Consider the following 14,446-nt stretch of genomic DNA (forward strand, 5'->3'; position numbering starts at 1 on the left):
AGTCATGTAAAATGTTTTATCAAGAGGAATATTAAAAATATATGCACACATAAGCTATTATCACACCTCAGAAAATATTATTAAAAGACTGAGTATGAAACATAATTTGTTTAAAAATAATTCATGACAAATTCTTACCAGTAAAAGCTTTCACTTCTTCCTGCAACATTTTCAGAGACACTTTATTATCAGCTGTAACAAAGAAACATAACTTGAAGCTCAAAATATAATACAAAATAACTTAAGAGCACTTTCCCTTCTCCTAAGATAATAATCTGAAACCATGTCCCTATAAATTACAGTGCTGGGGGGTCCTGTTAAGCATTTAGTCACTCAGCATATTTATTCATAATATATAAAAAGCAAGAAATATAGAAAAATGTAAATAGAAAATAAACTTGTTTCAAAAAACTGTGTCTTTTGGCACATTAAAGAGCAAATCTTGTATTTGATAATGAAAAGATAAGATTCAGAAGTAACGATTTCCTAGAGGCCAGTTTTCCTGCTCCCAAATTTAGAAAGTCTTTCTGACTATGTCACTTGTTGGGGGCCGACTTTTAGCAGAAAGTGGCTATCAGCTTTGCAGCCATCTTGAGCCATATACCCTGACATGAGACTTGTATTACAATAGCCTACAACAGCTGAGCACACTCTGATAACATCTTGCTTTAGATACCCAGGACTTTCCTTGGGTGTGTGAGATTAAAGGTGTGTGAGATTAAAGGTGTGTGAGATTAAAGGTGTGTGACTTAAGAGTGTGACCTAGAGATCAGATTTAGAGACAAGACCTAAGGGCATGATTAAAGGTGTGACTTAGAGGCATGGCTTAGAAGTAAGACATATAAAGGCGAGAGGCAGATGGAAGACAGACAAGAGAATCAGACACTTTAGAGAGTACAACTAGGAGAACAATTTGGAGTAACAGAGATTCAGACACTAGGAGTAGGAGTAGACATTAGACACTCGGAAGAGAACAAGAGGAGTACAACTAGGGACTAGGCACTAGGGACTAGAAACTCAAGACTTGGGACTTGGACTAGGAAGAGAGACTGAAGAATAAACGGGATTGAATCACACTCTGGTCTCCATTCTTCGAGTCCGTCCTCACTCTCTCTCTTGCTGAACCCCGACCCGAGGTCCGGAGCAGCATCCTGGGCCAGGATACAGTGGCTGCCAAGCGCTGAGTGGAGAGGGCCTCAACATTTTAGGCCGCCCAAAGTGGGGCTGCCTAGGCTTCAACATTTTTGGCGCCGGAACGTGGGACTAGCTCGGGTCCCAACAGTCACTAGTGCTCAAGACCTACTTCTCAAGTGCTTTGGTCTTTCCTGGTACTATTATTTTTCCCTAGAAAAAGCTCATTTATTTCTTCATTTCTAAAGCTAAATGACTATAAAACTGAAGGTTCATATGTCAGTGGATCTAGGCATATGGCTGTACTCCCTGTACTTGGGAGGCGGTGGCAGGAGGTTCAAGAGTTCTTGGGCTGCCTGGGTTGCATAAAATTCTGGTTAGTTTTGTCAACTTGACATAAGCTTGAATTTCTAGGAAGAGGAACCTCAACTGAGAAAATGCCTCCATTAGATTGCCTATAGGTGAATCTGTAGGGCATTTTCTTCATTAATGATTGGTGTGAGAGGGCCCAGTCTTGGCCAATTCATCCTGGGTGATATAAGAAAGTGGGCAGAGCAGATCATGAGAAGCAAGCCAGTAAGTGGCATTCCTTCATGGCCTCTCCTTCCATGGTCCCTGTCCTGACTTCCCTTTGTTATAGACTATAAGCTATAAGATGAAGTAAACCCTTTCCTTTCCTAAATTGCTTTTGGTCATATCATTTTATCACAGCAGTAGAAACATAAGTAAGATACATAGCAAGTTCCAGGCTTTCCCGAGTTAGATAGCAAGATCATGATCATAAATAAAGTCAATGGTATCCAACACACTCACCACCAATGGGCAGGTTTTTAAACAGATCCTCCATTTCTTTGTTGCTCAGCTTGACTCCCATGTTGTTTAGAACATTCTCCAGATTTTTTACATTGACATTCTCTGTTCAGAAAAAGACAGAACCATGAGAAGAAAATTAACTCAAAATCTCCAAAGAGATTTGTTCTTAGAGACATACTCCCTTTGAAAATCTGAGGGAAGCTATGAATCTGATCTTACATCTCCACAAATGTCACGCATTTATAAACTGCATTAAGATATTAGAGATGGGCTGAAGCCCAACAGTCTGTTTCAAATGCTCATGAAATTCATTTTGTTTCATACTGAAAGAAGTGCTCTGAATCATGATTTTGCTTTTCACGTAGAAGCAACACTTTATTGAATAAAATATATAAGGAATGTAGTATTATATATTGTTTAAAATAAGTTGGGTATCTAAGATACTTTTACTTTATGCCATGTATAAAATATTTCATCTGTATTTTATTTTGCAGTTATATGACATGTATCAATTTATATTGGTTACCCACACTTTGCTTTTTAAATTTATTTTTATTTTTTGTGCATTGGTGTTTTGCTGTAGGAAGCCGTTGTTAACGGTGATATAATCTTCCATTTCAAGATGGCGCTGGCCATGTGTCTTCTCCAGATGTAAACAATTATCTGCGCAGCTGCTAAGGCAGGAAGCGTGCCAAAGTCACTGCCAATCCCGAGGCATAATATTGGGTGGTGAGCGAACAGCCAATCAGAAGTGAATACGTCACTCTAGGCTGTATTTAAGCTAGGCCCCTTCCAGATCTCAGCCCTTCCTCTTTCTTCCGCCCTTCCGCGTCTTTCCGCGTTTGCTGACACAGAGTAAAAAGTCCTCGTTTGCAGTAACTACCTGAATTGCGTCTCTCGTGTTTTTCGTCCACCAGCGTGGGGTGACACGGGAGGGGCGTGTGTTAGATTTTGCCTTTATGTATGTCTGTGTGAGGGTGTCTGGTCTCTTGGAACTGAGTTACAGTCAGTTGTGACCCATCATGTTTGTACTGGAAATTGAACATGGGTTCTCTAAAAGAATGATCAATGTTCTTAACTACTGAACCATCTCTCTAGCTCCACATACTTTGATTTTTATAGCATAAAAATATACCATGGAACTCAAGTATATTAGTATAAGTAACCATTAAAAAAACAAATTCCTATTAGACTATCTGGAAACTTACAAATTGCCTCAATTATAGGTCACAAAAATGGTATGTTAACTCATGACGGTAGTAAAAAAAAGGACAAATTTTTAATAATTTGCTTTAAATATTTGCTCAATTAATACTCAAGTTAGAGGAAAATTTTAGATTAATTTGGAAAAGAATCTGTGTAGAAGTTGGTATGTTATCAACATGAAATAGTTACTATGTTCTTCTATTCTTCTATTTTCTTCCTTCCTACCTTCTTTTATTACATAACTATTGTATTTTTTTCATCTCTTGTTTCCTGACTATCCCATAGAATTCTCATGTGGACAGAGGACAGACAGACATTTCTTAGTCTGTAATTCCTATGCTGTGAACAAACTCCAGATCCTTACTTATCACTCCAAGTATGCCAGTTTGAGTGTGATTTTGCTTGTAACACAAATACCTGTCACCCAAATTTGGATAGGCCTGATAACATCCCTTTTGTGATTTAAGACAGCTTTGCTTACATGCATTTATAACTTTGAGAACTTTGAGAAAATTGTAATTGTAAATGTAGCATTTGATGGCTGATGCTTAGCTACTTGAGATGTGGTAGAGCAAAGTTTAAATGCCTCAATGGCAGCCTTAAAGGGGTCAATATTTTGTGTTTGCTAAGAAAACCATGCTGGAGCTGGGATCAAGATAAGACTAGAAAAGCAAGAGGAGGTCAGAGAAAGTTGAGCCTGCAGTCTAATCAAGTCTGTCCATCAAAGTCCTAGCTCTGCCAGGAAATGGGATCTGAGACGGAAAACAGGAAATTTTATAGGTAGACTTGCTGTCTTGGTCAAGTCAATATAGTCACCTCATCAATGTCTCTTTTGGGTCTTAGGTAATAGACTCCACACTCAATTTCTTTAAATTTTTTTTGTTTTGTCCCCATATACTTCTAAAGAATTTCTGAAATTTCTAAGTAATTTAACAAGAAACATTGTTTTCTCAGTATCTAGGAGCCATCTTAACAGTAAGTTTGACTGCACACCTTGCACTCAAACCTGAGCTACAGGAGCACGTCTTTGTGTCAGTAAACTTCCTTGCATGGGGCACACCACTTTGCTACAGCATTCTCAAGTTCCTCTCCTAGATGTGTTCCAGTTCTCACCAGCACATACTGGCTAGTTCTGTAGTTCCTTCCAGGAATAATCACTTCCCTACTTAGCTGAGTTAGCACTCTCCTGGTTGGTTGAAGCTGACATTTGACTGTGTGTGCATAGTAGCTAGTGAGGAAAGGAGTCTTGCAAGGCAGTTTTCCCCTAATGAAGTTTCTGTATAGTTTATGGGTAAGGAAAGAAGTGTCTATCTTCTAATTAGGAGGAACCATGCACTTTCAAAAACCAGAAATTCAGGGGGGATTAGAGTCATTTTTTTCCTTTTGAGACAGTGTCTTGCCATGTAGTCCAGGTTGGCATCAAACTTATAATCTTCCTGCCTCTGCCTCCCAAGTGCTGAGATTACAAGAATTTGCAACCATATTCAGCTTCAATTGTGAAGATCTTAAACATTATTTCTGTTTATCTTTATTGTGTTAACCAAGAGAAGACATACGTGAAAATTATTTTAGAAAATAAATATATCTCTACCAAGATATAACACTAAAATGTTACTACCAAGAGTCTAATTTTAGAGTCCAATTTAAGCAATGTTTATACAATGAAGCAAAGCAACAGAATCACCACAGCAATTAAGGCCAATGGTGAAGCGTTATAATAGAAGCAATAAAAAGCCTTAGGTGGCCAGGTTCCTGCTCACCTGTAACGGCTTTCACTTTTTCCATCACTTTCTGCAGATCAGCATTCCCCTTTGCTGTAAGTGTTCAACAGAAACATACAATTAAGAGTGTGAGCTCAGAAAACAGATGCAGCTTATGGATAGATAATGAAATCCAGCTACATTCAACTCACATTGTTAATTCTGACACTTCTTAAGCTTTTTTGGATTTTTAGGAATTATGCCATATTAAGAATATCTGTCAGAAACTTGTTCATTCTCCTTTAAACATTTGTAATCAGTGGCCAGTGAGGTGGCTCAGGTGAAGGCACGTGCTACCAATCCTGAAGTTCTAAGTTCTACCTCCAGGACCCACATGGGGGAAGAAGAGAACTGACTTCCTATAAACTGTCCTCTGATGTCCACACATGTGCCGTAGCATGTGTGTCCAATCCTTCTCAATATTTCAGACACCCTATAATCATTCTAATTTGAACCATTTAATTAATTTTGAGTCTTGGAGATGAAGCTTAGGGCCTCAGGATCTTGCAGGGGCTCTGCTGGTGGGTTTCATCCCTAGGCCATCTGAGAAGAACTGTCCAGCTCCAGTTCAAACCCAATCTCACTTGAGCCCTGAGAGACATTTCTACTTAAATAATAGGGAGGGGCAGCAATAAGGCTACAGAGAAAAATAAAGGGATTATTAAAAGGAAAGAAAAAGAATCCATTAGTTTGTCTTGCAGATGCTAAGAACTATATTTAAATTATACTTACAGGTCTCTAAAGAACCTCCAGAAGACTCAGATCTGATAAATCTGATTCTTAGCAAAGTACAGGCTACAAAACCATCACATGAAAATAAGCAGCTTTTCTATAAGCCAATAATAAACATTTCTGAGAAAAAAATCAGGAAAATCATACTACCCACCATCCCAGTCTACTCTCTTTCCACATGTACAGGAACCCCACCAATGAGGTGAAAGATCTTTACAATGAAAACCATACAACAGTGAAAAAAACCCAAAGATACTTTCATATTGAAAGTCCCCTTATATTTTATGTAGGTGCAGAACCAAGATTATGAAAAATACTACATTACAGAAAGTGACCTACATACTCAATGTAATTACTATTAAAGTCCCAATGAAATTATTCACAGAAATAGAGTAATAATCCTAAAATCCATATGAACACACAAAAGAACCCAAATAGATAAATAATCTTGAGAGAAAAAAAGCAATGCTGATTTTAATTTATGCTACAGAGCTATAGCAACAAACCAGTTATCTATTAGCAGATAAACAGATATATAGACAACTGGAACAGAAGGGAGGGCCCATAAACAAACCCACACAGCTACCCCCACTTCCAGATTTTGACAAATGTATAAAACTATACACTGGAGAAATGTCAGCCACTTTGATAAATGTTCTGGGCACTGTATAGACACACTCACAGAAGACAAAGTAGATTCCTACTACTCTCCCTATAAAACAACCAACTTAAAATGGGTCACAGTGCTAATGTAACATCTGTATATTTGAAACCACTACAGGATAATACTTCAAGATATAGTCACAGGGGATAGCACACTCAGTAGGACCATAGCAAGACTTGACCAATAGAATTTGACTGGATTAGAAAGATTCTGCCCAGTGGAGGAAGCAGTGAACAAGATTTGGCCTTTAGAATGAAGAAAATCATTGTCAGCTGTTTATCTACATCCTGTCTGCACAGAGAATTTTACAAAGCAAACAACAGAAGAGCAAATGAACATCTAATAGTTGGCCAAATGAGCAGAATAGACAGTTCTCAAAGGAAGCATGAGACCACCCTGACAAACCCACAACAACCAAGGGAACAGAGCAGAAAGGGCGGATTAGAGACAAAACCACCCTGCTGGTCAAGCCATCCTGATAGCAGGGAGAGAGAGTTAAAAAAACAATTCAGAGGAAAACCGCAGAGTGTATTGATTAGTAACCAGCTGTGTCCTTCACAGCCCTGGATAAACATAGCCCACCAGAAATAATTGCTTGAGTGAGTGTGGCCAGTAAGTTTAAAGGCTAAGCAAAGTGTCCAATTAGGTTTAAACAAGTTTTGCAGTTGTTAAAGTCTACCTATGCTAAAATATAAAAGGTGTGTGCTTCAGAAATTCGGGGTCCTTCCTCCTGAGAGAGTAAAGTGACCCTGACACACGGGAATAAAGATTCCTCTTGCTGATTGCACCAATCTTGGTCTCTGTGTCTCTGTGCACTGTGTGTCCCAGAGTTGAGACTTTCCGGTCCAACAGAAGCACAAATTATAAGTTGATACATATAAAAGTGTTCAGCATCTTTAGCCATCAGAGTATTACAAATGAAATTGTTACTGAGATTTTCTGTCATTCACTCAGAATGGCTATCCTCAAGAAACTCTGGAGAGTGTAGAAGAATTTTAATCTAGCAACATGACTGCTCTGGCAAGGGATTGGATCCGAAGATCTAGGCCTGTGTGATTGGCTGGAATACAGACATGCCACACATTTTTAATCCCTCTGACTGGAATACGGACACACTCTTAGCACATACCTTTAAGGTAAAATTAGTCTGTAGAAGAAAGCAGCCATGTTTGAAAGTAATGTCTGATTGAGGGGCAGACAAAGTGATGAATCAGAGAAAGATTTGACAGAATGAGTCAGAGATAGGATAACTCCAACTTTAACTAGAACAGCGCAGAAAAGAGAAGTTGTTTAAGAACAGTGCAGGGAGAGTCAGATGGGAGTCAATATAGTGAATGCAGTGAAGTGGAGTTGAGTTTGTGAGTTCATGCAGTTCAGTACAGATCAGCAGAGGCAGTTGAAGCCAGAGAATAAGAAGGAGCCAGAAGATTAGAACAAATTGCCAGAGTTAGTTTGAGGTCAAGCCAAGCAGAACAATTCGGTGAGAAGCTGAGAGAAAGCTGGTTAAATCAGTCAGTGTGGAGAGGAGTTTGAGCCTGAACAGCTGAGTTGAACCTGCCAGCCAGAGTTCAGAAAGACTAGAAGGGTCAGCTTATTCAACAGTAAGCATCCAAGATGACAATTTCATTGGTGAATAAAATATACTTTTACAGAAGAGAATGTGGGGGAGGGTAAGCAAGGACCACTTATAAACTGTTGGTGGTATAAAAATTATGGATGTTTCTCGAAACGCTAAAACTGAAGCTACCAAATGACCTAGCTATACTACTGCTGAATGTAAGCCAGAGGGCATCCAAGTCAGTGTGCCACAGAGCTATCTGCGAACAGTGTTTACTGCAGAGTTATTCATAATGGATAACTTGGGAATCAGCCTGGGAGACTACTAATCAATGAATGACTAAAGGAAAGGTGGTTTTACCTGCACAATGGAGTTTTAATTCAGACAAAAGAGCAGCAAAGTAGATGGAACTGGGGGTAATCATACTAAGTGAAATAAACTAGATTCAGATAAATGTGTCTTTCTAGGCAGAAATTAGAGACAACACACATACACACAAACACAAGGAGAGAGGGTAATAGAGGGTGACTATAGTCAGAGTACATGATATACATTATGAAATATTTCTGTAGTAAACTTATTGTCCTTTTAAAAAGTAAAAAACAATCAATATTGACCTGATGCAACCATGAGAACTTAAGCTTTCACATGGGTGAATAGAGGAGTTGTCCAAGCACAGAGAAAGGAAGACAGGAATGGAGACAGAGTAAGCCATCCAGACATGAGGCAGAAGAAGGGATGACTTCAATAACAAAGAATCCCTCAGGAATATGCAGGATAACAGCTCAAACAACAGGACTATGCACATAGGGTTTTACAGTTAAACCACTGCTTAGCTTATGTGGTGCATTTACCAAAAAGAGTGTCGATAGACAGCAGATAGCCATAAGCAGCAGAACAAATAAGATACAGTAACCCTGACCCTAACCCTGACCCTGACCCAGACCCTGACCCTGACCCTGACCATGACCCTGACTCTGACCCTGACCTTAACCCTAATCTTAACCCTAACCCTAACCCTAACCCTAACCCTAACCCTAACCCTGACCCTGACCCTGACCCTAACCCTAACCAACCCTAACCCTAACCCTAACCCTAACCCTAACCCTAACCCTAACCCTAACCCCCTAACCTTAACCCTAATCCTGACACCCTGACCCTGACCCTGACCCTGACCCTGACCCTAACCCTAACCCTAACCCTAACTATGGGTCTGGAGCTTCTGCCACATACTTCATTCCAGATTGCTTTATTATTTCTCCCACATTACACTTCTTACTCTTTCTCTTTATTCTTTTCTCTCTTCCTTTTCTCCTTGCCTAGCTTCCTTCATTCTTTCCTTCCTTCCCTTCCTTCCCTGCCCCATTTCTCTTCCTCTTCTTCCTCCTCTTCCTCCCTCTCTCTCACTCTCCTCCTTTCCTTTCCTCTTCCTTCCCCCTCCTTTCCTTTTCTCTTTTCAGAGGATTAAATGCAGGGCATTATGTATGTTAGACAAGCACTGAGCCACTGCACTGTATGTCCCCCCTTCCTAATGTCTTACTAATTCTGCTAGCCCTAGTCATTCTTGTATTCCACACAGAAATATATTAATTTTTGTTTATTTTTCTAAATTGCATACTCTTACCTTAGCATTGGGACATCCTTTAAATTTTAAAATATTTACTCAATATTGATTATAATTTTAAATATTTCATCATATAGGAGAAAAAGTCAACAGATGATTTAAGTCCATCCTATTGCTCACCATCAGTTTCTAGGTTTTCTGTCACTTCGGCAAATTCCTCCATTGAGAGTTTGATCCCCATATTTTCCAAAGATGCATGGAGGTTGTCCTTTTTGATCTTCCCCACTTAGAAAAAAGATAGTAAAGCAAAATTGGAAAAAAAGTCACATTTGATAGCAAAATAAGAAAGAGAAAGAGGTTTTATCTGCACTAAACTTAAATAATTGTATTTCTAAAACTAAATAAGAGGTTTAAAAATTCTAAAATCTCATGGTTTTGTAACATTACATTTCGGTAATGCTCAGCATGTCTTAACAGAACATGGAAGCCAGATGTGCTGGTTTAAATTATTCCTACTGATAAATGGATTCTTATTGATAAATGGATTCTTACTGATAAACATTGTTATAGGGTCTAGAAAAGTGGACTATTGATACCAACTTTATTCCATTGCACAAAGAGCCAGGTCATTTTGTATTTATGTTGGTTATCTCTGTGGCTCCACGGTGTACTTTAATCATGGACAGGTCTTTGTTTTGGTCTTTTTATTTAGAGAAAAAATGGAATAAATATAAAAATATAATAGGCTGTATATCACCCAAACTATATTATAACAGTAGATAAAATGTATGCTCAATGAGTTACAACTGTGTATCTTAGGGGCCCCAGTCACTGGATTGCATGAGGTCTGGAGAATTTGGATACTATGCCTTGTCCTGGGGGTCCTTACTTTTGAGATCCTTCACATTCTTCATCAGCCTGTTATTGTACAACTTTCCAGATTCTGTAAGATAAGCCATAAATTATGTTATGATAAATCTGAGACTAGCAAAATAGTATGAAATTAGCAATAAAAACCCCAAGCATTTAAAACTGTTCATTTGTTTGTAAACATCAATTACATTTTGAATATAATTAAGTGAAAGCAATTCCAAGTGTAATAGCATCTATAGAATAAAATGTTTTAGAATAAATTTTACAAAGAGAACATTTACACTGTAAAAATTATAAACATGATAGAATGAAATTTTCAAAGACTCAAATCAACTGTGTCCAAGGTTCATTGCAATTATTACTTACTATTATGAACATGGTGTTCTCTCTCAAACTGATCTAAAGACTCAGTGTGATCTATCAAATCCCACACTAAATTGTTTGTGTAAAGTGAAGGGCTGATACTAAGATGCATTTGGTAAAAGGGCCCAAGTAACCTTGAAAATGAAGGACAAAGGTGGAAGGCTCATGCTTTATAACCTGAAGACTCACTATAAAATAACAATAATCAGAGCTATGGGGCTCCTGGATAACATGGACCATAGAGACAATGGAAGACAACCCATAGAAGTAATTCTTCTTGTTTACAATCAGTTCACTTTTAATAAGGATGCCAACATCATTCAAAGTTTGTTTCATAATTGTTCTTATTATATACAGTTTATTATTGTAAGCGAAAGAGCCTTTTATTGGACTAAAAAGGAGAACATGTTGATGTTGGTCTTGTGCAGTGTATATTCAGATGCTGGGCTCTGTGCCACAAAATCAAGTTGCATTTTAGATGTGGGCATTATATTGACCAATGTGCTATAAAGAATGCTACCCAATAATGTCTGATGGGTGACTAAAGGCTGGAGTCTATGACTTGGCAAAGAGAATAGGAAAGCAGTACTTATAATTGAGTAGGTTGTCTCAGGAATGACCACGAGGGAGAGTGGAGAGAGAAAGAGAAAAGAAAAGGGAAGAGGGGGTTGTCATGAGGCAGGAGGGACCATGAGGAGGGACCATGAGCACGTGGTCTAGAGAAGCTTACCTTGAGGACACACATGGAATAGAGCAAGACTCAACTGGTAAGTAACAGGGCATTCATCTGGTTATTGATAGCCTAGCTGGGTTAGAATGGTTCAGAACTTGCCCAGTACAATGCCAGCAGCTTGTTAATAAAATCTGATGTCTCACTGTCATTTACCCAGAGCTAAATGGGATAGAGTGGGGCAGAACCTACCCCCTAAAATTACTACAATACTTATACTCTGCTGCTGGAAGTATAAAGCACTACAGCCACTTTGGAAGATAGTCTGCCTTACTTTTAAAGATTTATTTTAATATTTATTTAATATCTCTCTCTCTCTGTATGTGTGTGTGCATGTGTATGTGTGTTTGTATGTGTGTATGTGTGTCTGCATGTGTATGTGTGTTTGAATATGTGTATGTGTGTGCATGTGTGCGTGTGTGTGTGTATGTGCAGGTAAGAAGGAATCAGATCTCATGGAAATGGAGTTACACATGATTTGGACCACATTGTAGGAATAATCTCTTGTGTACTGTGTGGAAACATCATCTGTCAATAAAAAGCTGATGTCCTATTAGCAAAAGGCAGGAACTACAAGGTGGGAGTTCTGGTAGGAAGATTGGAACTATGGGAAATAGTCAGAGGTGGGGGATTTGCCACCCAGACTCTGAGGAAGTCAGATGTATGAAACTGAGGAGAGATAACCAGCCATGTGGTAGACATAGAATAGTATAAATGGGTTAAATAAGTTAAGAGCGAGTCAGGGAGCAAGCCTAACAAAAGGCCACAAGCATTTATTTATTTTGTTAAAAATAATTAGCCATTAAGTTACTATTTGGGAACTGGGGTGTGGGTGGAAAATCTCACGGTTACATACATGATGTGGATGCTGGGAACTGAACTCCCGTTTTCTCGAAAGGAGGTCTTAACTACTAAGTCATTTCTTCAGCCCCTAGCCTGGTTTTATTTAATCATTAAATAAAAAGTTACAATATGGCCCAGCAATTTTGCTTCTAGAAATGTCCTAGAAAAGTTAAAACATGCATCAACACAAAAACTTGTATGTGAATACTTGCAGGACCATCCATACATGCCCAAACTTGGAAGTAATTAAATACTCATTTACCAGTGAACAGATAAATAATACATAAAATGTGATATTTCTATTATGCAAGATTATTCAGTAACAAAGTATTGGTACGTAATAAGACATTATACAATCCCATTTATAGGAACTGTTTACAATAGGCAAATTGATGAAGACGGGTTAGTGGCTATACTATTAATGTAGAAGGATTGGGGGTGAGGAATGACTGGCACTGGGTGTGGCGTTTCTGTGTGGGGATAACAGAAATACTCCAAAATGAACAATTGTGATGAGTACACCATTAGATCATACATATATTTTTATTATATACATGTGGGTGTTTTGTCTACTCAAATGTCTGTTCACCATCTGCATGCCTGGTGTCTGAAGACGTGAGAAGGAGTATTAAATTCTTTAAAACTGAAGTTACAGACAGTTGTGATCCACCATGTGGGTGCTGGGAACTGAGCCCAGGTCCTCTGGAAGAGCAGCCAGTGTTTTGAATCAGTGTGCTAGCTCTCTAGCTCTACCATACTTCTCATTGGACTATTTATCAATCCATTATTATTTATATGAGTTATTCTCAGTAGAGTTTAACAATATTCTACCGGAACTTTTCATCTCTAACAATGAAATTAATCATCTTTCTCAATATGCTAAATGTGTCTCTGTAATAAGTCTATTATGTCAACACATAAATGTACCTTTTCTTTCTTTTAAATTCTGATGTTATTTTTAGTTTCTTTCATTTTTTCCTTAGGTATTTATTTATTTATTTATTTATTATTTTATTTATATGTGAGTTCCTTAATTGTGTGGCAGCAGGAACAGGAAACATGTATCAAGGGCTGCCTGGTTTCTTAAACAAACACTGACACTGATAATTTTCATATGTATCTCTGATCTTTAAAATTATTCTTTAATTCTTTGCAACAATTAAATGAAATTTAATCTCACAAGAAGCTCCCACTGACTTACCATCGAGGGGCAAGTTTTTCATTAGCTCCTCAATCTCCTGGTCTGTGAGCTCGATATCTAGGTTCTCCAGGACACTCTGGACGTCACTGGCCTCAATCTTCTCACCTGTCAAAAGAGACTGGCTAAGGACCACAGTTCAGGCTATGCTCATGTCGGCTAACAAAAAGAGTTTCCTTATAATTAAAAGTATCCCCATTTTCAGGTCAAAGATAAAAGTAAAAAGAAATCTTTTTAAAACTATTAGAACAATAAACTTGTTAGGCTAAATTTATATTCATGATATAAATAAGCTATTTTTTACAATGAGTAAATAATAACATCCAGAATAAAATCTGATAAAGTTAATTTATTACATTTATTTTTTAGTGTGTGTGTGTGCACACACACATATAGACATGTATACGTATATGGTATACACATGCCATGGTGCAGGTGTGGAGGCCAGAGGAACTTGGAGGAGTTACTTCTCTCCTTCCACCATGTGGGTCCTAGGACCTGACGTTTTCTTTATTAGGCATGGCAGCATGCACCTTCACTTACTGAGTCATCTCATCAGGCCTAATATATATATATATATATATATATATATATATATATATATATATATAAAATTTTCTTCAAAAATATTTTTTACATTTATTTATTTGCTTCTTTACTTTTGAGACAGAGTCCCTATGTGTTCCATACCAGCCTCAAAGTTATACAGCTGAGACTGGCTAGGAACTCAGTCCTGCCTCAGTCTCCAGAATGCTTGATTAGAGATATGAGATACTATGCTTAGGCAAAAATAATTTTTTGATTTTTAAAAGAGAATTACAATGGATATAACAAGGACATCGACTTGATTATTTGAAGATTTGACTCAGGTTTACTGAGCCTTTCTCTACTATGTTTTCAAAGTGCCATTGTAGCAAATTGTAGCATTATAAACAACAGATTATAGAATTCCATTCCAAAACTACAGAAAAATTTAAAGCACAGAGCTGTAGAGTCAAATTCTGTCAACAA

At 38.0% G+C, this 14,446-nt stretch overlaps 1 protein-coding gene across 1 annotated transcript in view; it reads right to left on the reverse strand.

Annotated features, from left to right (window-relative positions):
- Nucleotides 1–14,446, reverse strand: part of Efcab3 (EF-hand calcium binding domain 3) — a 428,239-nt gene that overhangs the window by 148,902 nt on the left and 264,891 nt on the right. The window contains 6 exon segments of the mRNA XM_076935627.1: nt 139–192; nt 1,945–2,046; nt 4,911–4,964; nt 9,609–9,713; nt 10,318–10,371; nt 13,439–13,543. Coding sequence (XP_076791742.1) covers nt 139–192; nt 1,945–2,046; nt 4,911–4,964; nt 9,609–9,713; nt 10,318–10,371; nt 13,439–13,543 — 474 coding nt within the window.

This window comes from Arvicanthis niloticus, chromosome 6 (genome assembly GCF_011762505.2).
Source record: "Arvicanthis niloticus isolate mArvNil1 chromosome 6, mArvNil1.pat.X, whole genome shotgun sequence".
In the NCBI taxonomy this organism is placed as follows: Eukaryota; Metazoa; Chordata; class Mammalia; order Rodentia; family Muridae; genus Arvicanthis; species Arvicanthis niloticus.